Below are 26,378 nucleotides of genomic sequence, written 5' to 3'. Positions count from 1 at the left end.
AGAATTCACTTTCTGCAGAAGCAGGGTATAGAAGAGGATGTGAATGCCTGTATTTTCATATGATAAAAGGCTTTTTTGGGGTTTTTATTTTTCTTCATAAATAAAGGAGCCAGATGAGAAAAGATATTAATGTTTAAGCAAGGGAATCTGCACAAGAGGTGTCATGGTATTGTAATTCTTTAACCTATTGCGTAGGGACAGGGTGCTGGTTTTATGTCACCCCGGGTAGGCAGTAAATTTTGTCGGACAAAGCCGGCCCTCCTCAGGTACTGCCAAAGAAAAGGTTTTATGTGCAGCGAGCCTGCTACCGAGTGCTGCTTCATTATCATGTGCGGTGTAAGTGTCCTCAATGCTGAGAATTTCTAGTGGAACACTAAACACTAATTCAGCTCCAGCCACATCAAAACAAGCCCCCCAAACTGAGTAATTATTCTTCCCTCCATATCTTCTGCCGTGACCTGAAAACTCATCTCTTCAATAAACACTTCATGTTTCCACTTCCTGCAAAATCCCATCCTCCTCCTAGCACACATTTTCCTCCTGTGCTTTCAGAGAAAATGCTCTGCTCGTGTTGGATTGAGTGCAAAGAGCGCGAGAGAGAGCCAGAAAACAGGAGCATTTTCTTCTTCTCTTTCTTTCTTCAGCAAGCACCTCATAATGTTGGTGTTCTAGGAATGTAAATTTATTCCACTGATCTTACTGTTTTGATTTGACTGCTTTTTTTTTTCTTTTTTTTTTTTCTTTACGGCTGTATAAACGGGAACTGTACATATATTTAAAGTCTCCTCTTTATCCAAGTCTCCTGAACAAGATGCTGTAATTGAAATATTACAGAACCACATCACAGAGCAGGTGACACAAAATAACTCAAAACTGCAGAATAAAACAAAAACAGAATTATTAAACCATGAAGAAAGTTCCCAGTAAGAATAATTTTAAAGATTACATCTGTGAAAAACAGACACAGCCTAAGTGGCAATCTAAAACCACCAGCACAAATAAGACTGATTTAATGCCATCAAATAATAAATGAATTATGCTAAAACATCCAGATTCTAATATACTACCAAATATTAGCAGCCAGAAGAGTGCATACACTTTCCACAGCAATGATTTCCATTCCCTGAAAGAGAGCAGTTTTTGCAATTTCAAATTTAATTGCAAAAGGTTCCAGGAAGAGCGAGCTGCATGTAAAAAAGCTATTTTACCTAAGAGTTTGGAGGATTCTTGATAATAATATAGATGCTGAGGTTAAAAAAAAAAGAAAAAAAAAAAGAAGAAGGACAGTGCCAAGGCTAATACCCTATTTCACATTTTATTCCACAAAAATTTAATGTGTCCTTTTCTTATTCTCCACCTCTACAACACGTTTTCATGAAATACGGCTTCATAATTTTTGCTTAGTCCTGCTTACTGACACACACAAAGAATTGCCCTTGGCAAAGGAAACATGGCTTTGTACGGAGCGCTCTCTTGAAAACCAGTAGTCATAGTGCATGTACAGTATGCAGTTATACAGCATATCATACAGAGCAGTCAAACAACACATGTCAGTAACCATACTGAAGGGGTACAATGATGGGTGCACCATACTGGTCATACTAAGAACCGGCTGGCACTTCTGTGTTTAAGTCACCTGATTGATGTCCATGCTATTGTCACAGGTCAGCGGGCGAGCCGATGTCAGGTCATTCGAACCGAGGAAAGTGGAGATGATGCCGTTTTGGTCCACTTTTCTGATTGTGGTGCCATCAACAAAATAAATCAGCCCATTCTTGTCCACTGCAATGCCTGTTGAAAACAGGTGAGAGGGAGAGAATGGAGAAGAGAAGTGCAAAGGAAAAAGCTTGTGATAACACGAAAAAAAAAAAAAAACATGTTAGATACGCTGCATCTATGCCTGCATGACTCAGTGGACAGAACACGATGGATACATGTGTCAAGCTTGCCTTCCCATTATTCAGGTCACTGCAAAAAGCAAAGCCATCAATAATTCACAGTCTGCTTTTCTGCTATTAAATAATTTCACAGGCAGAAGTGGGAAAGGCTGTATTCATATGGTATATATGCACTTTGCCTTGTCTCGTAACCCTCCTGTCCAAAAGAGACCTCGGGAGGTAGGGATGTCAATGAGTGGTGCTTTGTGGAGATTTTTTTTTTACGTCGGCAATCATCAACAATCTGCACACCATTTGAGAAATAAAGCAGGGGAATGAAAATGACAGCTTTAGACAGTTTTGGATGAAAGAGGTGAAAGACAGGCAGTTGCCTCGGTGACAACTGTGGACTAAATTGTCTCGGTGATTGAGAGTCAGCTCAGAGTCGTAAGCTGGAGCCAAGCCAGTGTGGAGTTGCAATAACCATTTGTCCCAAACTGGGAAAATACATTAACAGACTATGCAAGCCTCCACATCACTTTCCATGCCACTGTGCTGTTTAATATGAGACCTCGGCCATACCTCACATTCAGAGATTTAAATGTTCTGCGCTTTTCTATTTACAATTTAAATTTAATTTCTGAGATTTCAGGATGTTGTAATTAGCATGATCTATAGTTTTCTGAAGGACTTCTACCGGTCTGAACATACTATAACTTCACTTCTACCTCCAGAGTATTATTTCTTTTTCAATGAAGTCTTTAAAAGCTTCTATGGAAGGTGAGTGATTTGGTTTGACCTGTGGCTAGGTCTGCACAAGATTGCTTTCTGCTAAAACATTGATGAGCCGAGGGAGCCCACGGTGAATCCTAGGGAGCTGGCTATTTGACAGTCTGAGATTCTCAGACAGATGAAAAGTGTCACATTTGAGCAGAGTTCAGCACATGTCTGAGAGGAGAAAAAAAGGAGCCATCTGCTGTTTCTTCTATGGTCCCGGCTTCCACCCACTCCATCATTAGAGTCGCTCCCTCAGATTGCCTCCGCTCAAGCCTTTATCACCCAGCTGAAGCTGAGCTATTGCAGTTGGCATTCAGAGCGGGCAACAACTAGTGCGCACAACAATTCATCCTTGCCTTTTCTTCCAGAAGAATTTATGGAAAAGTGAGCAATCACGCCACTAATGACCATGTGATATTTGAATGTGGACAACAGGTTGTGTAGAGTGGGTTTCTGACAGCAGGAGCTTTTTGTGGGAGAAAAAAAAGCCTCTTTAAGAAACAAAGTAATAATTCTAAGGATTTTAAAAGCAATATACAAATATTCAAAACCAGTTCTGCAACAACTTTTTTGATTGGGAGCAGCAGTGCAGAGCCTTAATTAACAAAGCATCTCTGTTTTTCTTAGTTGTATGGAAGTAATCTGAATTGATAACACATGAATCGCAACCAAATTTCATTCATTAAAATCAGTGAGCCGGTTCTTGGCACAGAGCCCAAAGCCCAAGTTTAAATCTAGCAGATGCCACTCCTGAATGAGAAACTCATCAATGTGTTCAGCCCCTTCATTTGAATACAGTATCTTCATTAGTTTTAAATTATACCTTTGGGTCCAATGAGAGAGGCCTCTGGAGCTTTGCCGCCATCGCCACAGTGGTCCTCATCAAATGCCAGACAGTGTTCGCCGGTTCCCGCTACCACCTCTGCGTTTGACGACAGATCCTTGCTTCCAGCCAAAGTTCTGGGTCGGTAGATCCTCCGGGAGTTTGTGTCCGACACATACAGCTGGCCGCTCACTGGATCAGTCACCAGGTAGTACCGGTGTGCTGGGTTGTTACTGCATTCAAGATGATAACTCAGTTATATACTGTAATTGGAGAAAGGTTTTTTCTTTAAAAGCCTTTTTCTAACAGTCCAGCCAGATTGTACTTTAATGGCAACAATTTGCTCCTAAAACGTGATCGATGCCTTAATATCTGAAATACCTCAATCTACCTCTAAACTTCAGCTAACCCTGATGAAATTTAGCCAGATTTTTCTCTCTGAAAATCCCTCCCCATTAAGAGTTAAGAGTAATATGAAGAGCACAGTGAATTTCTCAAGTCGTTTCATCTGTATGCATAGGTGTATATGCAGTATAGGTAGAAAGTACTTTCAGAACATCCAAGAGGCAGTACATTAAAGTATATATCTTAAGTGTAGTGGCATTAATTAGTACCAGTGATACAGAGTGTTCATTTCCTAATTAAGTGTAACTTTGTTCGGTCCAGTTGTTGCATAAATTACAAACCTTAAGACCCAGATAGCAAAAATTGTCATGTGCATGTAAAGTAAATGGTAGCAAGAAACAATGTTTATTCTGAATTTTGCAAGAAACTGTGAGAAATTTCCATAACAGTGAAAGAAGAGCAGAGCCTTTGAGGATGAAAGAGTGGAAACAGAGAGAAGGTTGAATAGATGGGAGTCAAACAAAATTCAACAGGATACCACTGCAGTGGGGTTTCGGTGTACAAAGCACAAATTGACAACTTGTGCAGCAGATCATTTCATTTCCTATCACTCCCCTGTGGGAAGAAGCCTTTGGAAATACAGAAATGACTGGCTTATGTTAACAACATGCAACTACTAATGAATTCTTGTTTCTATTTGCATTCAATTGTCACATAATGGGACAAAGAATCAAACGAATTTACAACACACTATCAACTGGTATTTATACTTTTAAAAAGAAGCTATCAAAACTGTGATTTACTGTCACATTTTTAAAAAACTCGACATATTTAAGAACTACAGTTAAGGCAGGATGGATACATACAACAGAGGCAGTTAACATGAAAAAGCGAGTGCTTTACAGCGCAGTCGTAAACATGGCTTCTCTGCTTGTACTCCAGCTTAATGGTACCTTTCTCAATGCTGACCGGCAATGGAAGTGGATAATGTGACGGCAAAATAAATGTGGCAATGAAACATCTTTGTAAAATGATGAAGATGGAGTCGTAAAATTTGACAGCTATTATGAGTCAAAGTAAATGCCCTAAATAGGTGGCTGCTATCAAAGTTCCATAAAGAATTCAACAAGTTAAACATTAGTAACCCTTTCTTTTACAGTCAATCTTCAGGGGGTGGGCGTAATAACGGAGACACCAGTATGGTGTTATACAGTCCAATCAAACGGTCGTATAATAAATATTACCTGTGTGAAGCTTATTTGGTCATTTCCTTTAAAAATGTAAGTTGTGAAGGATTTGCCATGTGTTTGTGATAAAATTGTATCATTTGTGCCAAGGCCATCAATGATAAAAAAGCTGCTGCTTGACTATAGGATTAACCAGTGACTGTGTCTGTTCTCAAATTATTCATCTTCCCCTGTAGCTCAAAAGTTTCACCGTACCTGTCCCAGGTGCAAGCGCAGGTGGTAGTCATCCTCTGATGAAACTATCACAAACTCTTGGTAGCTGGCATTGTTCTGCAGGCAATCTGATTTGTCTGACTGATCCAGTATTCAGCAGCTCTTGTGGTGTCAAGACTTTCACGTCACTCTGCCTCTATGCTCCCTTCACTGCCTTTTTATTTATAACCGACTCTTGTCTCTCTCTTCTTTTTTTTAGGTTTATCTGTAAATGCCATTCCACATATCCCTCCTTCTCTCTGCCAAGTGTTTGAAATGAGAAATACAGCGAATCTGAATTCAAGAAGTAAAACAGAATTAAAGCCCACCAGGTGAGTTAAGCAAATTAATCTTAAATTCATATAAAAAGTCACACACGCATTTTCCATAATCCTGCTCTTACACCAGTGGAATGTATGAAATGTGTTCCGTAGCTTCGCTTGATAGAGTGCTGTTGTCTTAATCAGGAATACAAAGCAGTTGTGTAAGTCCCTCTACAAGAGAACATCTGTCAGATGGAAATGTAATCATAAGCTTCACAATGATACTGTTTATTGCAGCGCTCCGAGTTGGACTGCGTCACACGTAGTGATTACTTGCATGAAAGTTGAATGTTTTACACTATGTCAATAATCACTAATTCTGACAGTCGGTGCACTCTTTATCTTGCTGAGATGTAATCAAGCTATAATTGTTCTGTTACAATTATACATGATAATCACTGCTGCTAAAGACGACTGTAAAGGGGAAGGTTATTCATATATTTACAAGGATGATGACATGCAGAAAGAAAACAACAAAACATGCACTAAGACAATACACCTACCTGTGTCTAAAGTCTTTATTTCTATGATAGGATGCAAAGGAAGCAGAAAAAGAGGAAAAAGACAATGAAACTGGTATATCTTGAAGGGATAGTTTGATTTTCAAGTTTTTACTCAATTATTCTTTCTTTTTTTGTTACTTAATCATAGGAATGAATCAGGCTTGACTATTTTATTGCTAATTAAAAGCAAGATTTGCACTAAAACAAGCTTAAAAATAGCATTTTTCTTCACACAGTCTATTAAAGGAAGAAAGACAAACAAACAGGAGTGCAAAGTAGTCTCATTGAAGTCAACAAAGCCACTAGAGAAAGTCAGTGACAGTTTGGCAGAAAGTAGACGCAGAGAGGAAAGCGTGCACTCTTGCGATCATCCTCCATTACCACTGGATCTTACCGTACACTACTAAATCCCCATTTGCACTATTTGCCTATTTTGCACCACTATGCCTTCTTACTTGAATATTGTATATTGTATATTGCATAGCTTTTTTTGTTATACGTAAAATTGTATTGTATTTATTTAAATTTTTACTTTTTAATTATTTTATTTGCATTTTTCTAATCACTAGGGTTTGAGAGTAACGCAATTTCTATTCTGTGTATGTCCTGTACATGTGGCAGAATTGACAAATAAAGTTGACTTGACTTGACTTGACTTGACTTGATTTCTCAATTTTAACCTCACATATTGAAATATTGATTCTGTCCCTTTGCTGAACACTGAAGGCAGAATCTCAACACAGATGTTGCACTTTACTTAAAAAGGTTGAGGGAATAACTTTTGTACTGTTACCAAGGAAACTTGCATGACACGTAGCGGAAACTCAACCCACTTTGGTTTTTGAATGTTTGAGAGAGAACAGCAAATTCTAAATAAGCGAACTCAGCCGCTTCTGTTTCTCCAAGCTATGAATGATACCACACATTAGGCAAAGAAACATGGACTTTCACCTGCTGCACTGGTTTATGCGGTTTATGTATTGCAACTGCCATCTATTGTGAACAGAGACATTGCTTTTCCTTATGTCAGACTAAATTTAATAAGGCTAACACAAGTCTTCAGTGTAGTGTTTTATGCTCCTCTTCCCGTAAACAGAGTAAAATAGTTGCTTAGAGTCATAAACCATTTCTTAAAGTATTATTTATCTAGTGACGGGCTGCTGAGCATGCATGCTTGTTTACTGCATTACACGTTTTCCCCATCTATATTATTTTATACTTTCCAACACAACAGCTATGCTGTCTTAAACTATACCTGTGCAGGTATATTGACTCATTTCTGGTGGCCTTTTTTCTTTTTTCACCCAAAACACTTGCTCATTTTAGATTTTAAAGAATCATTCACCCTTGTAAACCTAATATTAACTCCCAAATCAGTGCATGAACACAACCTGCCAACAGTGTGGTGACCTTGGTCCTCTTAAGGCAGTTTTCATATGTTTGTCATGTATGTGTCTCATGGAGGGTGACGGTCCAATGTACATTTAATCAACATCTGCTACTCTGAAATAAGCCAACTGGCCGAATCAGAGTCATTGCTGTGAAAAGCCAACTTGGCATGAGGGCGTAAATCATCCCAATTACACGCTGAAGACAGGATGTCTTTCCTAATTATGGAGATGGATTGGTAAAAGATTTCAAATTTCTACGGCCAGGGGAAAGATTTGTGTGACTGAAAATCTGTCCACCATGCCCTTTCAGTCTCCCTCTCCACGCCGAACAAATGTGGGATTCATATTCTCGTTCACACTTTTGGGGTCGGGTACAGTATGTGGCTTCTTCTTATAAAAATGTGGACGATGCATATGCAGTTTTTTATTTATCTGTTTGCGTAAATGAAGATTCAAGTTTAGTTATGTTTAATAAATTCAAGGGTTAACAGTTAAATCTTGAAATTAATATGTTGTTGCATAATACATGACATACTTTGTAAACTGTCTAGCGCATTACAAAACCCATACAAATGAGCCTCACCTCAGCTCCATGATACTTGTGACATTGCCAGATGGGTAGATACGGCGGATGTAGTTGAAATCTCCCACATACAGGCTTCCATCAATACCCCATGCCAGAGCCACCGGTGCCAAGAGCTTGTTGCCTTGGGCCTGCCCATTACAGCTGGGGCACGAGATGCTTCGACGCCGTCCATTCCCCATAACAGTGGAAATCACAGGGGGCTGGAGAGAGATAAACTGGTTCTCCCCACTCCCTTTGTAAAGTATGCCTGAAGGGGAAAAAAAGAACAAAAAAACCCAACAACACTAATTTACAGGATTGAAAATTTAGCCAGACAAATCCAGATAAAACAGAAATATAAAGTAGTTCAAATCTGCTAAAACAATGTATTTAAAGGAACTGTTCACCATTCTAGGTAACATGCTTGGTGTTAACTACAGAGCTGGAACTAAGAGGTAATTAGCTTGACATAAAGACTCACACTTACTTTAAATTAACTTTTAATATTATGTCTAATTAATAAAGAGAAAGAACAGTGGTGGCACTGTGTGTTTTTGTTACTTCAGCTTGCAGCATCTTTGCTAAGCTCACTAGACCTAACAAACACCGCACATTTCATAACGGTATAAACATAAAGAGAATGTGCAAAGATAATTTTCAAATTCATGATCTAAAGTACTCTGCATAAGCCATCAGAAAATTATGTTTCAGAACAAACTGCTGTTTATTTTTAAATGAGAGGTAACAAATTATAGTCCAAATGACTGGTTTATTTTATACTGCATAAAACTCAGGCAATCTGATTTAAATAGTTCAGGGAGTCAAGGCAGCACACGGGGAACTAGCCTTAATCATTGTTTTAACTGATATAACCTAATACTTCAATGCTGGGAAATGCTCTACAGCTGTTTTAGTGGGTTCCTTGAAACTCTCCGCAAAGCTGAAGTATACATTATGTAAAATAATTTTCTTTTAACTTAACAGGGATCCTGCTCTCCTCTAGTCACAAAGAGGCGGTAGACATAAATACAGTGCAGTGCACCACCCCCTAATAATAGTGCATTTCACTAAGGACTCACCGTATTTGGTGAGTCACTAAAGATTAATATTTTAACAAGAGGCAGCTATAACTGGCTTTTTAAAGGGTGCTGATATAGTGGGACTCTCTTCAAAGGGGAAAAAAACATCAAAGGGAAGAAGTGCATGCTGGAAGCACTTAATTATTCACATCCAGCAACTTGTGTGAATTCACACTGCCTCTGTCCTAATTAGTGGATCTATGACACCTCTGAATGGTCGCATGATGTCGTTCTCCCACAGCGCTGTACCATAAGCCATCGTAACCCTGGATGTATGGGAAATCAAGTATGCAGCCACGCCGCTTGTCCCTTCTCTGATTAGTTCCTTTCATTGATTTAATTGATTGAAGGACAAATTCAAATGAAGGCACGGTCTGGCGAGACTCTGACAGGACGATCTGACCAATCTGTCTTTTGTATCCGAAAGCATTATACATGAGCCTCTAACAAAGACGAATAGGTCCGTGGGAAGGCTTTACGTGTGACGCCATCAAACGCACGACCTTGGGACTTTAATTGAACTGTGATCCATGCGTCTGCTCACTGAATAAAGCACACAGTGTGATGAAAACACTCAGTGAACTGAAAGGTTTTGGCTGCACCCCGAATCAGAGCCACAAATAACAAATAAACTATGTAATCTGACTAGAATTTTAATGTCTGTTTGTGTAATAACTTCCTAACATTCCCAGAAAAGACAAAGACATTTTTAATATCTAAGATGTACCGCAGTGTGTAGGACGTAGATCAGCTGCAGCGGTACAGCTATTGAGCCAAAAATAAATAAATAAGTAAAGAAAAAGAAGAATGCTAAGGTCGTTTTGGCACGCCACTGTGGTCCTCTCTTATTTACACTTCCATCACACATTACTGTATACATAAGTCTTACCATAAGCTATAAGTCAGTGTAATGGAATGGATTAAATATACTTATCAATCATCCGCTACCCCCCAAACTATCACTTCACATACCATCGTATATCCTTTTGCTATGATTTTCTCACATACACAATGTCTGCCTCTAACTTAAGAGCAGATTAAGGTGCAGCTTTCTTCCCTCAAGGGCACTTGGTCATGACACATTACTGCTGATGATTGTTGCAAGGATCAAGCTTGTGAAGTCTCAGCTGGAGAGCTGCACTGATGGGAATTTGGCTTCTGACTGTCTACTGCCCCAGGCCGAATAAGGGGACTCCTACAGTGTCCAGACTAAAATGGCTTTAGAGTTCATAAGCATATGTCCATAAATATTTCATGCTTTTACTCTACTGTGCTCTGAGTTTGGAAGAAATACTGTAAATAAAAACTTTCTTAGAAATAAGTTCCCGCTCCTGAGACAAGGAGAGTATACAGTTTCTGCAGCAAGAAAACTTTGCTGAAGTGTAAAGACGAAAAGCGCTCCCTCGACAGATTTTGCAGAGGAGACTCAAAATATAAGTATGGCAGCAGAACGGCTCAGCCGTTAGGATTGTGTCTGCTCACTGATTAGTAAACGAATATGTGGAGGCGTGTTTCAAATTCTGGATAGAAGCTGGTGAAAGAGAAATCACTGTTTCACTTGGCAAAATGGGACAAAAAAAAAAAGCTTTTTAAATTTTTTTTTATAAAGTCTGAGAGTCTGTTATCTCTCTTGCTCCAAGATCACTCCAACACTCTTCCATCCAACAAGCAAATAACCATAATGTAATGTAACCGCATGTCACGCAGCATTTACCACATTACTAAACAGTCAGACACAGTTAGACTCCAGGATTAACACAGAATTTCCCAAATAATAGCAGAAACAGAGAAAACAATCAAAACTATGGATGTGTATAATGATAAATTATAGTGAATGAAAAGTGGAGAAACCATGAAGGCTATGTTCTCTTACAGAAAATAAAGTGGAAAAATAAGCAGAAGAAGAAGAGGAGTTATTACAGGAATATTTGAGCAAGGACCAGAATGTCATCTTTACAAACTTTGCCTTCTGCCCGTATATAGAAATTATAATTCTTCTCTACACACAATACTGTTCCACCTACAAACTGAATTGATTCTTTCTTTGGACTCATTATAGAAGGTAATAATTTGTTTGATAAAAGGCTCATTTGAGGCATGTAGTGGTAAAAAAAAATTCTTTAATGTCAACATCACAGCTTTCGAGATGATTAATGGTACAAATGTGAGGCCAAGCCTCTGTACCTGAAAGAAAAAAGAAAAGGAAAAAAAAGAAAGAAAATTGGAGCGCCCTTAGCAATGTCACCTTGGTGACACATAGAGAGTACAGAGATTCGTAGGGGAAGCGAGGGAGTGCGTCTTAATTGCACCCTGTCCTTTTCTACTCTCCTTTGCACAGTGTCATTCTCAGAGATAGCACCGAGGCTCCCACTGATCCTGATTGAGGCTAAAAGTGGGCAGGAAACATCTCGGTGCTTCAAATGCAGCATGTGCGTGAGCTGTACAGTAAGTATACTCAGAGATACTGAATTGCTGAACCCTGGCTGTGTCCAATAAGAATCAGCTATGTTACCCTAGATAGAGACAAACTGCAGATTGAGAGGAAGGGCTATCCACTTGTAACGAAGATAGGAGGGGCAGGAGGACATGACTAAAGCACAGACACCAGCAATTTGCCTTATCTAGTTTGACAGGCACTGGAGTGGAAGCAGAGACGGAGAGGGCTTTTTGCTTGGGTCTTTTGACACAAACGATGTGATAAAAAGTGCTCAGATGTTAGAAGTAGTGCAAAAATGAAGCAAGAGTCACAACAAAGACCGATAGCAAATGTCTGGAGCTAAACCGCTGTGCGGCTGCAGAGGACCACCACTTGCTAGCATGTTGGGTGAGGACATTAGTCAAGGTTTACAGCATTAAAGAATCAATACTGGAGCAGCAATGAAGGCAAACAGTGATATTTGGATTCATCTTCATGCTGACCGAGGATATCGAACTGCATTCCTTGCCCAAAAACCCACATGAGCTATAAATCTCAAATGTCAAAAAGTAGCTGAATGCGAGACTGAATAATTCAGTTTGTACTGAGAAAATTTAAGGGAATTCAAGGCAGAACTAGGTGCCGACTCACTACCTCTGTAAAAACAATTAATGTGAGCGCAAACATAGATATGTTTACAGATTGGCTTTTGACACTTTGATGTGAACCCTGCATAAACTAGCATGCCAAAGTCGCTAACAAAAACAATTCACAGGCTTACCAAGCACACCGTCTTTGGGGTGAGCTAATAGGATTGGAGCATGAAACCCTTTCGGCAAATTGATTGCTCCTGTCAGACAGGAATCAATGAGACAAAACAACACGAGTTTGCTATTTTTGAATCTTTTAAATTTAGTCAGTTTAAATATTTTCAGGGCGCCGTTGTAAAAGGACAAGTGAAAAGTGTGAAAAAGCCTCGGGGAGGCTGCAGCATTTACTGCATAAGAAAACACTCAACACCATCTGGTTCTTGTTTTATTTCTGTCATCACTGTTTCCATGTACAAAAATAAGCCCGCACATGATGATTTTTCATGCACAGTAACGTTTGATTTTCTGATAAATCCAGACACACGGTACAGCTCAATCTAATAAAGGATGCCGCATACATTAGCATATCACACATGCTGCACTTATCTGTTATCACAAATGCATCTCACAACAACTCCAACTGTGATGCTGCCACTCTGAAGGCTTTGGAGATGGGTGTGCTATAGTTTGAGACAGGTGGGATGAAACGCATTGCACCAGCAGCAGTCGAGCTAGAAGCATATTTCAGTGTTCTTTTGCACACTTCACAAACTTCAGGTTCCGGGTGGCTTGACAGATTGGGTTTCTATGTCTGTTCTTTTAATGTTCAACAAAGAAGCAGGACAAAGTACCATCAAGGATTGAACAAAGAAACTGCTTCTCTGACATGTTTTCCACAAACATTTCTGACAAAACACACATTCGCAATCTCTGACTTCTGAGTCGCCTGTTATATATATATGAAGAACACATGGATGATATTACTGTGCAAACCCACTGAGTAGCTGTGGGATGAATAGTTCTGTACCTGCCAGTTGTGGAGGCAGAAACGAGTTCACAAACATTTCACCTTACAGAAAGCCCTCCTCTGGTAGCCAAAATATCTGGTCACAAAAATAATCTGAGTGGTTCACTTAAAAGTTTGATGGATCTGGATAAAACGGCACAAGAAAGAACCAGATTTATACTTTAGTGCTGGGTGGTTGCAGAGGCTTTGTAAGGGGGCTCCAAAACTCATGTGAACCTCCTTACACAACACATCAAAGCTGTGGCGATACAGAGACCTTAAGAAATGTAACTGTTCAGCACATGCTGCATTTTTACATTTTCAAATTTAGCATTAAAATCACAGACACTCATAAAAACAACTGTTTCTTTTAATTCCCAAACAGCCACACAGATCTTTTAACTGTGTGCTGTTAAATCTATGATCATAATTTATAGGTTCAGCCTCACTATAGAGCTACTCAGAGTGTCTTATACACATTTTTTATCATATTGACAAATTCATATTATTTTAAAATAGAGGTCGTGGCTCTTAGGATCCAAGCCTTTGAAGAATATTGAATGTAAAGCTTTGCATGTGATGGACGATAATACATTTTCATTGTAAAAACACTCAGTCTAATGCACATGATCTAAAGCATCAGTGACAGCCATTACTGACATTCTTTCAACATGATGGAACTCTATGATATATCTGAAAACCAACAAGTGGCCTGATAAAAGCTAAAAAAAGGGCTAAAAGTTTTTCTATGCTGTTATTAATTTTCGTTCTGCTCAAACAAAGCTCTGTAAAGAACAATTCATCATAAAAGTTCAATACTTACACCTGCTAGTGCAGAGTCTGACCTCTGAGTGGGCGATGTTTGTAGAGTGGTACCCATCACTAGCACAGTACGTGCTTACTGATGTTTTGAAGGGATTAATACTGATTAGTTTCACCCACCTAGCTGATGAGCACATATAATAAAAAAAAAAACCCTGTTCTGCACCAAAAGAATGTACATTTTATTGCAAAAGTGCAATTCATTTCCTCAAAGCAATTCTGTTTAGTTTAGGTAAAAGAAAGTGATAAAACCTTTACCAAATCTGTAACTTCCTTTCTGAGATGCACTTGTTGCTCGTGGCAAAACAAAGGAATCTTATATGAGTTTGTGCTCTGTTAACTATAAAGATCCATTTTTCAAGGGATTTTAAAAATGCTTCATTTTACTTCCAAATGAGCCAAGATCAGCTTTCTATGCCAAAAAAAACAAACAAAAATATAAAACCTATTCGAATGAAAACAAAATATGTATTCACCAACTCCACTCTGACAGTGTGAGACTACGGACTGACCTCGACTATTTTCGAGATGAAAAGCACACAAATTGTGTTGGACAACTGGAACAACGGTTGTGAGCCGAAGTGGGTTTAATGTCAAAACAGCAGTCTGGCAAACTGACAATGCACTCACTAGCCCGAGGCCCTGAGGCACACTTCCTATAATTGCAGTCATATTACTGCCTCCACAGTAGTAACATACTGAAACCCCTTAATAGTGTGCTGGCTGAAATCTCCAGATTATAGAGTGTGACCTCCTGGTACTGTAACCCAGCAGTGACTTTGCTGTAGGTATATTTGATAGTTTCATTATGTATGTTTCCCCTTTCTCATAACTGTGCAGCAGCTCGACAAAGACAAACTCATGTCCATTTATTGTACTTGCCGATTAAAGAGAATCTGATTGATGACAGAGCAAGAAATTAATTAAGTTTATTGAATTAATGCGAGAATTAAACATGACGCCTGTTCATCAAAAGTGTAAGCCTTCGTGAGCGCCAAAAGGCCGTCTTCTTCCTAAAATAGCTGAGTGGTGTAGAATCGTTGCAAGCCTTGCACCCTGGTGGCTTACTCGCTGATTTATTCAGTCATTACTGTGAATGATCGGCCCTTCAAAACTCTCCTCTATTATCTGCAGATGGGATGACGAACCATCTTTCATTTTGATTCAAGTATTTATTGCGGTGATTCGGGGTAAAGACCACCTGCCTGTAACCCAAAGAGGCTACCTATCTCTGCAGACACACATGCATATTGTATACATGTTTATTTCTTACCATTCTGAATGTCCAATATGTGGTGTTTGTCTAACATCCACCCGCCCATGTTGGAGGCATCCAGTTCATAGCCTTGTAACACCGCTGTCCTCTTTTCCCAGAGCACCACATCAAGACAGGACTCGTATTCATATCCCACTGACACTGAAAGTAATGACAGCAGACGCCTGTGGTGAGCAAGGTTACAACCTCCTTATAAGATACTTATAGCAGCAATGAGGCTTGTAGCTTATAAGACATTCAGTACATGTCGTCGCCATTTCTTGTATTTCCTGGTTCTGCCTTCTCTTTGGCTGTTTAATTTTCTCCAGCTGGGATGAGTTTAGAAGGCCCATGGGGTTTCTGTGTCTTGCCTGCACTGTTTGGAGTTTATGTATTCTCCTCTCATTTGTCTGTTTTATCTTGTGTAAATGCAAATAAACCACAATTCCAAATAATCAAAATATAAGGTGGCAAGAAATATTGAAATGATCAAAGTTCAGATGGAGCACATTTTAGGAAAAATCACAAATGCTGCAAAATTCTCTGAACTCTCAGTTCATGTTGAGCTTTGAAAATTTTATCAGTAAACTGCGATGATGCAAGTGCTACTAGATGTAAGTCTGTACCCCACCAGTATATAAATAAGTATGTTCAGTTAACCAGTTATAATATAAAATAATCAAAATATTCTGCATGAAAAGATTCTGTCACTTTATTTTTTCATCAGTATTTCTGACTATTGACCCTTGGCTGTTTTTCCCCCTTTTTTTCCAGGCCTCTGCCTCAGAGGCAATATTTCAGTAAGTGCACAGCTGCTGAAATATCATACATGCAAAACAAAGAAGTCAGCAAAAGAGCAATGGCCTTCAAAAATGCAGCACAGGGGGATTTCAGGATTTCACACCACCTGCTAAATCTTTATTGCACATGATAACAAAAGCAGTCCCCAGCTAAATAACCCTCAATTTAAAAAAAGTAAAATCAATCTTTAAAAGTTCAACTAAGGTTCACTGCCTGAAGGTAGCACAAGTATCTGGCGGTGAACTTATGCTTACACAACATCTTCAGTAGGCAGCTTCACAGCAGGAACTCACCCACAGCCTCCGCCAGGCCAAAGACCTTCTGATTGTAGGCGTCTGTTTTATCCCAGATGAAAGTGTAAGAAAGGTCGGGGAAGGCAGGAAAAGACTTCTGGAACTGACGGCCCATGATGGCCACCATCAGGTGGACTTTCATCAGGCCAAAGGGGAGACGGTCCTGGGTCAGGAGCACCTTGAGGATGGGCTTGTAGCCAGCTGCCCTGGAGCTCAGGTAGACCAGGTTGAGGTCACTGCCTGGTATGGCCACTTGCTCATGAAGGACCTAAGATTTAATTAGCAGTCAGACCAGTGCCAAAGCCACAGCATGGAGTAGACTTAAGTAACAGAGTTAATAGGAGCAACAAACGTATGTATTTAATGACAATAAGTTCAAATGCAGGATAACATACATACAATTTATTATCCAGGTCACATTAAAACGAATTTCATCTCAGAAAAACCTTGTTTGTTGCTAGAAATACATACATTTTATTCTAAGCAGTCAAACATTATGAACTTTTTAGGAAGCCAAACTATTTAAAGAAGAGTTTTTACTTATGCCAGCCACAAACTGCAATCTTCTAAATGCAAATTGAGCTCCACAGGCAGTAAATGAATTCTTCATTATTAAAAGTCTCAGGGAAAAAAAAATATTTGAACATCTCAACTAATAATTGACAGAAGTCATTCTTATTTTTTTCGTTTTCGTCCTGGTTGCCTCACATACCGACACTATACTTATGTTGAAGCATGTCCAATGATTTTGATTTCATCCCTCTGATGTAACACAGACAGAATTTGTTCCAAACAGTAAAAACAGCAAAAGCTGCAAAGTCAACTTCTACATTTAGGGATTTACAACATAGATTTGGGCCAAATGGAAACAAACCAAATCCTGAGGCATGTAACCTCCATGCAATGTACCCTTAGAATTTATCAGTGTTGCTATGAGACAATTTATGGCTTAGTGGAGATGCCTCGGTTCAATCAAAGCCCAAAGGCATCGTGTAAGGCAAATCTGTTTTAAAAAAGAGTTTAAAAAACGCAGTTTAAAAAAGGGAAGAAAGCCATGGTGAAAGGAAGATAACAGCATTATTGTTACTCTGTGCTTGTGTATTTTCAGCATTGCTGTCTGTAATACTGGACTCAAACACAGGTCATTCAAAACAATGCGTCATACCAATAAATCTAGGACTGACCACCATCCAATGCCCCTCTATGACATGGATCTCACCTGGGTTTCTGGGATGATAGGACTGTCCTCTGGGGAGGTCTTGTAAAGAGTGGAAAGGGGTGTGGCCAGGATGACGGGGTTGGGCCTGACTAGGCCCGTCAGGTAACAGCTGGGGATGTCGTTCTCTTCCCGCTTCATCACCACCGTGTCCATCACATGAAAGACGTTCCAGGGCAGCCACACTGTTCGGTGCGATGTGGGGAAGGGAGCTCGTTCGTAGCTCAGCGTCAGTGATGCTCCACCGTTGGCCAAGAGGTCAAACCTTCGAATGTTGGAAGGAAATAGAAGCGTACGAATTTTAATGCTTAAATAGAAACAGCAACTGAATAACCTGCACTTATTATGTAAAAATACTGAAATCATCTTCTGCAGTAAAATCTTTAGAGGTTTCTTTTACATCTTTGAACTTAATTTTCATTATTTTGACTCTCATTTCCATTCGTTACAATAGAACTATATACTATACATGTTTCTTAGCTGTCAAAAAGACAACCATTAAACATGATACGTTGAAAACAAGTCAAATACTTCATCATAACATCCAAACACCTTTATTTTTTATGTAAAGCCAAAAGAATATTTGCAATAATCAGTTATTTTACCAAAGGAATCGAGACTAAGTAACTGACCTTTCATTAGCAGCATTAGCACATTTCCAGATTTAATCACCACCATCGCCTTGGATTTGTTTTTTATTAATGACTAATGATGGCGAAAACTTAGACTGATATAATTTTGAAATGTCTCCTCAAGTTCAAAGTAGCAAAGTAAATATTTATGTTAAGGCTGATAATCCCTTTTTCAAAGGCAGTTTTCCCTATCAAAGTGATCCCTCTGTTCAGTCTCCATATAATATTATTATTCACTGAATCTAATTTATGACTTCTGTTCACTCAGCGTGGTGTTAGAAGACACTTTATGGTTGAATTTGGTTCAGAGTTCTGGGAGTTTTCACTGGTGAACTGGTTTAATTAGTACAACATTACTCAGGGAAAAGTTACTGGTTTGGAAATGAAGGGCGAGTCTTTGAAGTGCTGCTCTATATATTCAGCGTGCTCCACTACCCAGGGGGTAAAGCATCTGCGTAGTGACATTGTATGTATCCACATCCACAAAGGCACACACACACACACGGAGATTTGAATACTCGCACATCTCATGTACGCACCCGGACCCGTGCACACGCACACGCAGCAACAACCAAGCTGTGCAGCTGACCTAAAACAGCTTCCTTCTCAAGCTCTTTCCACTTTGGGCAGTGGGGAGCTCACAGCTGCAAGAGGCCAGGCTTTGATGCTGCCCCCCCCCCCCCTTCTTAACACACTGAGCGGATCTGTTGGCTAACCAAGTGTGATTATCCCCGACCATTTATCATGCTCCTTGTCAGAAGAGTTACAGGGCGGAATATCTGAAGAAATCAGCTAATCCTCGGCTATCTGGGGACCCAAGGATTGTGATTCATAACAACAGCTGTACAATTCTCTGCCACTCAATAAGCCTTTTATTCCACATTGGCAGCACATAAACATGGTTTCTATCTGTTGAATTCGAACGAAGGCTCGATTCATAATCTCTGACGACCATGTGCGAAATGAAGCTCCTACCTGAGCTGAACGCTCGCTGTAAAATGTGTGACATACGTTTGTCTTGTATGTATTTGCACTCCCATTATTAATAGCCAGTCTGTGGTAATAGCACGAGAAGGTCAGGCAGTAATCCCATGTTTTACTACACTGTGGGCAGATTGATTCTACCCTTGCTGATTCAATGCATTTTAAACAGCCTGGTTCAAAATGGCCTCCACCACTGTGACATTTGCATGAGGAATTGTTCTAGGGCACAATGTGCTGCTGTTTCGATTTGTTTTGAGCACATTTTGGATAACTGCCAGGACAATTCCTCCTCTGCTGGACAGCCTTTTTTTCTTGGATTTTTCCACACGAGTCTGGGGACAGCAGGACATGCTACAAATATATTTTCGCCAGGGCAAAGGTTAAAACCCAAGACTGAGCTGGCTGGGTGTCTGCTTGTACACTTGTTGATCGTTGTGTAAAGATGACTGTGTTTTCCGTTGTATGCCCCTAATGATGCACGTGAGCAGGGGAAACTAACTTACATGCCATCTTGCCGTGTGATAGTATAGCCGTACTCTGAGTAGTGCAGAAAAGACACGTTGACTCCAATCAGCGGTGTCCCATCTCCCGTTAGGACCTGACCCCGGATGACTGATGCCAGGCTGTGAGGGCAAACAAACACAGAAAGAGCTGAGTAAACAAACAATGCCAGCCGGTGTCAACAAGCATCCACCGCATCAGCACTGCTCACAACTGTCATCCCCTTGCCCGAGGCATGAGCTAAGAGGTATGACTTACTGATTGTTAAGAACACACACACGTCAGTGGTCGTTACTCATGAAAACGGCACCTAACAGAGCCACTCTCTGTGTCTGTTTACTGCTTTTAAGGACCCATAAATCAGTCGGTTGAGGGCTTCTTGTTAAGATTTTGCAGCGTCTTGCACTCGTATTGCAGCATTTATATTCCACAAGAATGCAAATATAGATTTTTTTCATGCATTTAATGCGCAATATAAAAATAGGTGCTGTTATGACAAGACACAACTGAACACACTACGTATAGCTGTAAGGGCATTTCAATTTGTGAGGCCATTGCAGAAAACTGTGGGAATAAAGTGTAAACACACAGCATCTTCTCTAGCCAACAACATTCACAGTTAAATTATCAGTCTCCTCAGTAAAGTCAACTCGGTAAATGAAGTGTACAATACACCCAGCAGTGAGGCTATCAAATGAGATTCACGAGTGAAATATTCACAGTATTGTTATCTGACCTTGCTGAATTTGGAATTTCCCCTAAATTGTATTTGAAGAGGGTGTGATCCAAGTGTGATTATTCCAGCAAGTGCTGTTGCTTCTGAAAAAGAGCCTTTTGTCAGTGTCATACTGAAGTCTTGCGTTCGCTAGCGTGATAAATGTCTGTAGTAATACTTGTGATGAAAGATAATATATCAACAAGAATTGTGTTGGAATGAGCTCTTCAGCTCAGTTACAGACATCCTCTTGATGTGAGAAGTTGCAAAGCCAGGCAAGTGACGTGTCAAAAGGCACTTTATAGGAATTCAGAACAACAAAATTCAATGCTCGAGGCAAACTGTCACAAATGGAAAAAAATGAAGGGTTTTGAAAAAGAAAAGCAGTTCTACAACACAACAGAATCGCCACAGCGATTTTTTACAAGGTGAAGCCATAAGTACTCTAGATGTGAAAGGAAAAATGCAGTTGGAATACAGAACACATACAGTGTTAGGCAGTGACGAGTCAAAAGCGGAGGCTTTTGCTCATTTAAAGTCTGTGGGCAACAATGTGTGTATACGTTTGGTTCAAAAAGAAGAAAAGAGAATTTTTGACCACACTACGTCTATGTTTCCAACACAACAATGTGTTGGAAACATAAATCTGTCACCAGATGTTCACATATGGTGGCAGATTTATAATTTATGTAGTTCACCCTCTACCGCTGGTCAAACTGTAATGTTACTGGAGCAAATGGCAGCGGCAGTGGTGGTTATAGTGTTGGGTGGGGATGGGGGGTTAAATGCTTCACTTTAGGGTACCTCTGTGGTAGTTAGTCTGGCATGGGGGAGCATTACTCATTTAGTTTCCCCAACTCAGATTTTCCCTGCTGGTAAATGGATTTGCTTCTGGTCAATAGGTTCAGCACCTCTAGCAGTTCATTCCCTGTTTTCCCCTAAAAAAAAGGCATTTTCTTGTGCATTTCTGCTTTGTAAATCACAAACACGGAATATTCATACATAATTTAAAGCATCAGATATCCTCATCCTCTGCCATTATTCATCACGACTGCTGGGCCTGCAGGTAGAACTTGTCAAACACTAATCTTTATTTTTATATTCTTAAGTGCGAAGCGATTTGTTAAGGTAGTCCTCTGTTTGAAGGTACAGTTAAAGGGAAAGACAAAACTATATTTCTCCATCAACATTTAGCTGTTCCAATTTCTCAGCCGTGGAGCAGAATTTTAAAAGCGTTCCCTCTGCATTTTTCACCGGTGGGCAAAAAATGTTCTATTTTGCCACTTTATCTCCGGGTCATTACGTATATGAGAGTGAGAGCGTGTGTGCGAGAGAGAGCGAGAAAGAAAGATGATCAACAGCTTTAGCCTCTCATTTCCCTCCCGCTTCATGTCTGGTACAACCATCTCCCATCGTTTATTTACTGGCTCAAAGAACAAGGCCACTTAAGAGCCACAGCGAAGGTTCCCTCTTCCTTCCCTGTGACTCTATTAATCTTTTGAGAGGCAGACGGATGATACAAGAACTGAACCACCAAACAAACGCAAAGTCGCACCACCTGCTGAAACCCCAGAAATGAATCATATAATTCATGCATTCTTATCTGTCATTGTGCCAGACTGGCGGTAGAAAAACAACGTCTCAAAACCCAGCGGGAGACTTGTGTGGGGACATGTGATATGGCTGGGGAACTATTGTGCAGGGGAGAGGGTTGGGGGGATGGGGGGGGGGCACTACACCACAACACATGTTTTATTCTCTGTGCTATACGAGGGACAACTTTACTGCTGAGTTCTGAAACCTGACCACACACTGAAATCGGCTGCCTTTCTCTGGGCTAACACAATGGCTTCTTAAAAATAGAAGGACATGGTACACTTTTATTTACAAAGCTATGCTTGGATTGCTGCCTCCTTATATTTGTACTTTGGTCACAAGGACAAATAGTGGTTCTTACTCCTTGCGCTCAAATGATCAGCTGCTGTTGTCTGTTCCCCTTGTCCGCACAGAGCTGGGTAAGAAAGCCTTTGTCCACTCTGCGCCTTTTTCATGGAACATGTTACAGAAAGACTGGAAACTAACTGAACTGTTGTCTTTAAATGTTTTTAAAACTAAACTCAAAGGCCTACAGGCTGCCTCAATAATGTGTAATTGTTTTGTGTAATTTTAACTTTGTTTGTTCGTATGTATTTGTCTTGAAATGTGCTGCCTCTTGGCCAGGACTCCCTTGAAAAAGAGGTCTTTGATCTCAACGGGACATTCCTGGTTAAATAAAGGTTAAATAAAATAAAAAATGACCTCTAGCTGTGTCTCATTTCTCTACCTTTAAACATCAGATACTCTACGGCTTGGCATAACAGTCACTACCGTCGCTGAAAGTCTTCTCTTCTGGCATTGTTCCAGTGCTTCAGAGACTCTCATAATGTATACTCTGCAAAGGCAGTGGATAAATTATTCACGCTATAACCTCAAATGAATTAAAAAACAAAAAGGGGTCTCCAAACAAACCCTGTCACTACTAAATTCTACTTCATTATATGACTCTTTCAAAATGTACTTCATGTATGCAGTATTTGCCATGTAGCGATAAGATTTAAAAAAAGGTAATTAATTTTGTAAAATTTAGGACTACGCATGTTTGCAGAGCTCCTAAAACACTGTTTTTGACTATAAAACTAACTTCTATGAGGAGATAAAAAGGCAAATGAATATTTTGAGCAAGAGAGCTAATGCCACTGCCAGACATGAAATCGACATTAAGCTGAAGACAATGAGGATGAGGATTACTGAGAACCCGGCTGTGGGGAATTGCCTCATTCTATATTTTCAGTAAAGCATGCTATTTACATAAGGATTACTTTAAACTATTGGCGGAAATATTCCCAAAGCCTTCTGCACACAGTTTGGCAATCATTTTCCTCTCCATCAGTCACAAAACAAACTCTTCTTGTGATTCTGAACAGATGTGGGAATGCACCGAAGTTTACATGAAAAATATAACAGTCTCTTCAGTTTGCACAGAGATATTGTACAGTACTTTAATCATGAGGTAAGGTCTTGTTGCTCTTTACATCAAACTTTTCAGTCATACAAAAACCACTAAAAATCAAATTCATGCAACGAGCTCAAGAAAAAGACGTAGGCATAGTGCAAGGTGTCACAATGAATAAAAGGAGTCCTGAGAAACACAAAAAGTTTCAGCTTTTATGCCCATCAGTGTCAAAATGTCTCAGAAGCACAATAAATCTGTGTGGGTAGAATGTGGGGTAAATATATCTAGTGGTGCATGTCAAAGAGTCGAAATCCAAAAGACTAAACTTCTTAAGGAATGTGAGGAAAAAAAATAAAATAATAATAAAACAAAAGAATAGTTTTTGAGCAGCTTTGCGAGGTTACACTAAACATTTCTGTGTGCAGTTTTTGTTTCTGTGCGTCCAGAGACCTGAGCAGTGTTTGGTTAATTGGTGATTACCCAATTAACACACTGATTGTCTGTCCAGGGCGTACCATGCCTCTCACCGTATGACAGATGGGCTAGGCTCTAGCCCCGCCCCCATGACCCTGAAGTGGATAAGCAGAGGAGAATGTAGAAAACGGGTATAACTGTGATGCTGTTTTTCAGGGTCAAAGTGATGTCCATTTTACATTCTCCAGGTTAAAATGACTGCCTGCACAGAATTTCATGACAGTGTATCATAGTTGGTAGCAGTGAGCAGCCAAACAACTGACAAATCTGCCTTTCACCGTGGCTAATAATTACAGGAAACTTTCTGCAATCCTGTACCTTCTTATAAAACAGAAATGTCACCTTTATGAGTTATGAACTAAAGAAGTGACTCATTGTCATCAAAGTGGTCATCATGTACAACATTGCAACAACAGGATTTTTCTAATTTTTTCAGTCAGTAATAACTTGACAAAATTATCCGTGTTTGATGTTTTTTGATGGAAGAACAGATTTAAATGAGAAAGCGTTCTATCAGGTCTCTGTTATACAAACTGTGTGTGACGGGCAGCTCACTGATGCAAAAATTAAATTATGCTGTACTTTCCTTTTTCAATTTGGAAAATCACATGGTCCTGTTATCTGGGTTTAAGCAGTCTAATCCTTATGTTTTTATAGTCATAAGGGCTGATTTTAACAGGGAGCAAGCTTATTCCTGAACCACTTAATCCCAACTTGTAGAATAAATAAATAAAACCGTGTGGCAACCAAGCGACTGTAAACAGGCTTGTCACTTTGACTGCAAAGACAAAGATGTGAGATCCTACGACATTTTCGAGGGGCTGCACAGGTGTGCCTCTCTACCGGTAATGAGACAGCAAACAGCTAACTGGATCCAAATAATTAAAAAGCTGTCAGTAACTCATTAAGCTGCTTACCTGCTGTTGAAAGGGTTATCCCTGGGTATCACGTGACTGCCACTGGGGCCGATCAAAAAACTGACGCGTTCATAAAAGCTCTTAGAAGAAGACTGGGCGACTGAACTCTGGCTCTGGCTTGCGATGGCAGCTGGGTCAGGTGAGCCACGACAGTAGGTCTGACCCTGGCAGGCAATCTGAGTGCAGCAGTCTGGATCCATGCAGTCGATGAGCCCGTCTGGAAAACAGGAGGGGCGGTCAAGACAGGGAGGAAAAGCTCGGTTGACCTGGATATGTTTGGGTTTGACGAAGGAAAACATAAGCATCTCTATTACTGTGTTCACCTCTGATACACAAAGATGACTTCTTACATGAACTTAAGTTCATTAAAGCACCGACAGAGATCCTGCACTGACACAGAGTGTGAAGTGTCTGTCGCCACACGCGAACCTCAAAAGTTCTGGGGTGTTGATTAGGCCAAGGAGAAGTTCATTAGAAATCCAGCTTGCAGAGTTTTAATATATAGTGCCAACAAGTCTTTATAATTGATCTACTGTATATTTTAAAGCATGCTGTTTAACAATCTGCTCTGCCTCTACATTAGCATATTCTTTCCAGTGATGTTTTATGTATGATTGATTTGTTTTGTTTGTTTGCAATGTCACCGAGGAGCCACATCAAAGCCAGTTTTCTGTCTGGTGCAATAAGAGATACGCACCAGTTTTTTTTCCAAGGCTAAAAAAACAATTTGTATGAAGCTTTTACTTCTTCCTACCTCCCTCGTTATCCTTGCCATCTGAACAGAGCGTTTCGGTCGCTACATCGCATCCCAGCCCTCTCCATCCTGACTGGCAGATGCAGTGCCAGACGTTTTGATCCAGGACGCACCTCCCATTGTTGTTGCACAGCCCGGGGCAGCCGTCTGTCAACACATCACGTATATGTCAAACAGCCAAACGCATCAGGACGAGGAAATCAGGATGAGAAGGCGAGGAAGGGGTGAGAAGACAAGAGCGAAAGGGGCTTTTAGAGTGGACGGAGGAGAAGGAGGGACAAAAATGATTAAAAAAAAGAAGAAAAAAGACAGTAATAAGTGAACGTACGGTACAATACACCTCCAACAGGACTGGGGATGGGGGGCAGGGGAGGTGGGGAGTTGTGAGGCGTTACGGTCGTTTCACATGAGTTTTACTATAATGTGCAACCACAGCATAAAGGGAAATGCATGGGATAAAAGGACAACAAACCATCTCAGTTGTTTACTTACTGTTGAAAAGCCAGTGGGAGATGCTGCGAATGCTTGTTGAGTCAAATGCTCACAGCAGTGATTTTGTGTTTAAATCAAAGTCTGGATGGCTCTTTTTGAAGTAGCATCTTTTAAGGTTACATGGATCCTCACACTGTGATTTTTAAATGAACTGCAGTCTCTTAATGTCAATTCCCCAACAATTTTCTTGTTTATATGTGAATCAGAATTTCAAGGATCTTGCTCTTCTTCTTCTTTTATTTTAGTTAAAAGTTGCACAAATCCCATTTAAGAAGCTCGAAACACTGTCTTGGAAGTTCATTGCTTTTTTTTTTGCCTGAATATAATTAAAGCAGGAGTAGTACATTGCAGATGTTTGAAGCACTCATGTGAAGTAACAGCAACATCAAAGGGAAG

General features: G+C 40.0%; 1 protein-coding gene across 4 annotated transcripts in view; it reads right to left on the bottom strand.

The window, feature by feature from the left end:
- The window catches only part of LOC147338235 (teneurin-3), a 133,438-nt gene that overhangs the window by 11,824 nt on the left and 95,236 nt on the right, over positions 1–26,378 (bottom strand). For 3 of the 4 annotated variants that reach the window (XM_086260011.1, XM_086260032.1, XM_086260040.1), the window contains 10 exons: positions 25,491–25,637; positions 24,737–24,953; positions 19,641–19,760; positions 17,525–17,786; positions 16,306–16,573; positions 15,230–15,373; positions 8,062–8,311; positions 6,088–6,108; positions 3,478–3,710; positions 1,637–1,791 (listed from right to left, as the gene is read on the bottom strand). In XM_086260011.1, coding sequence (XP_086116137.1) covers positions 1,637–1,791; positions 3,478–3,710; positions 6,088–6,108; positions 8,062–8,311; positions 15,230–15,373; positions 16,306–16,573; positions 17,525–17,786; positions 19,641–19,760; positions 24,737–24,953; positions 25,491–25,637 — 1,817 coding nt within the window. The remainder of the gene's footprint in view (positions 1–1,636; positions 1,792–3,477; positions 3,711–6,087; positions 6,109–8,061; positions 8,312–15,229; positions 15,374–16,305; positions 16,574–17,524; positions 17,787–19,640; positions 19,761–24,736; positions 24,954–25,490; positions 25,638–26,378) is intronic. The other variant, XM_086260022.1, reaches the window with a different exon arrangement.

The sequence above is a fragment of the Aulonocara sp. 'chitande type north' Nkhata Bay genome, linkage group LG2, assembly GCF_057382095.1.
Source record: "Aulonocara sp. 'chitande type north' Nkhata Bay isolate Kocher_YH1m ecotype deep benthic linkage group LG2, A_spYH_male_GT1.1, whole genome shotgun sequence".
NCBI classification, from domain to species: domain Eukaryota; kingdom Metazoa; phylum Chordata; class Actinopteri; order Cichliformes; family Cichlidae; genus Aulonocara; species Aulonocara sp. 'chitande type north' Nkhata Bay.
Note: the sequence above shows the minus strand (reverse complement) of the source record. Positions and strands in the feature narration are given on the sequence as shown.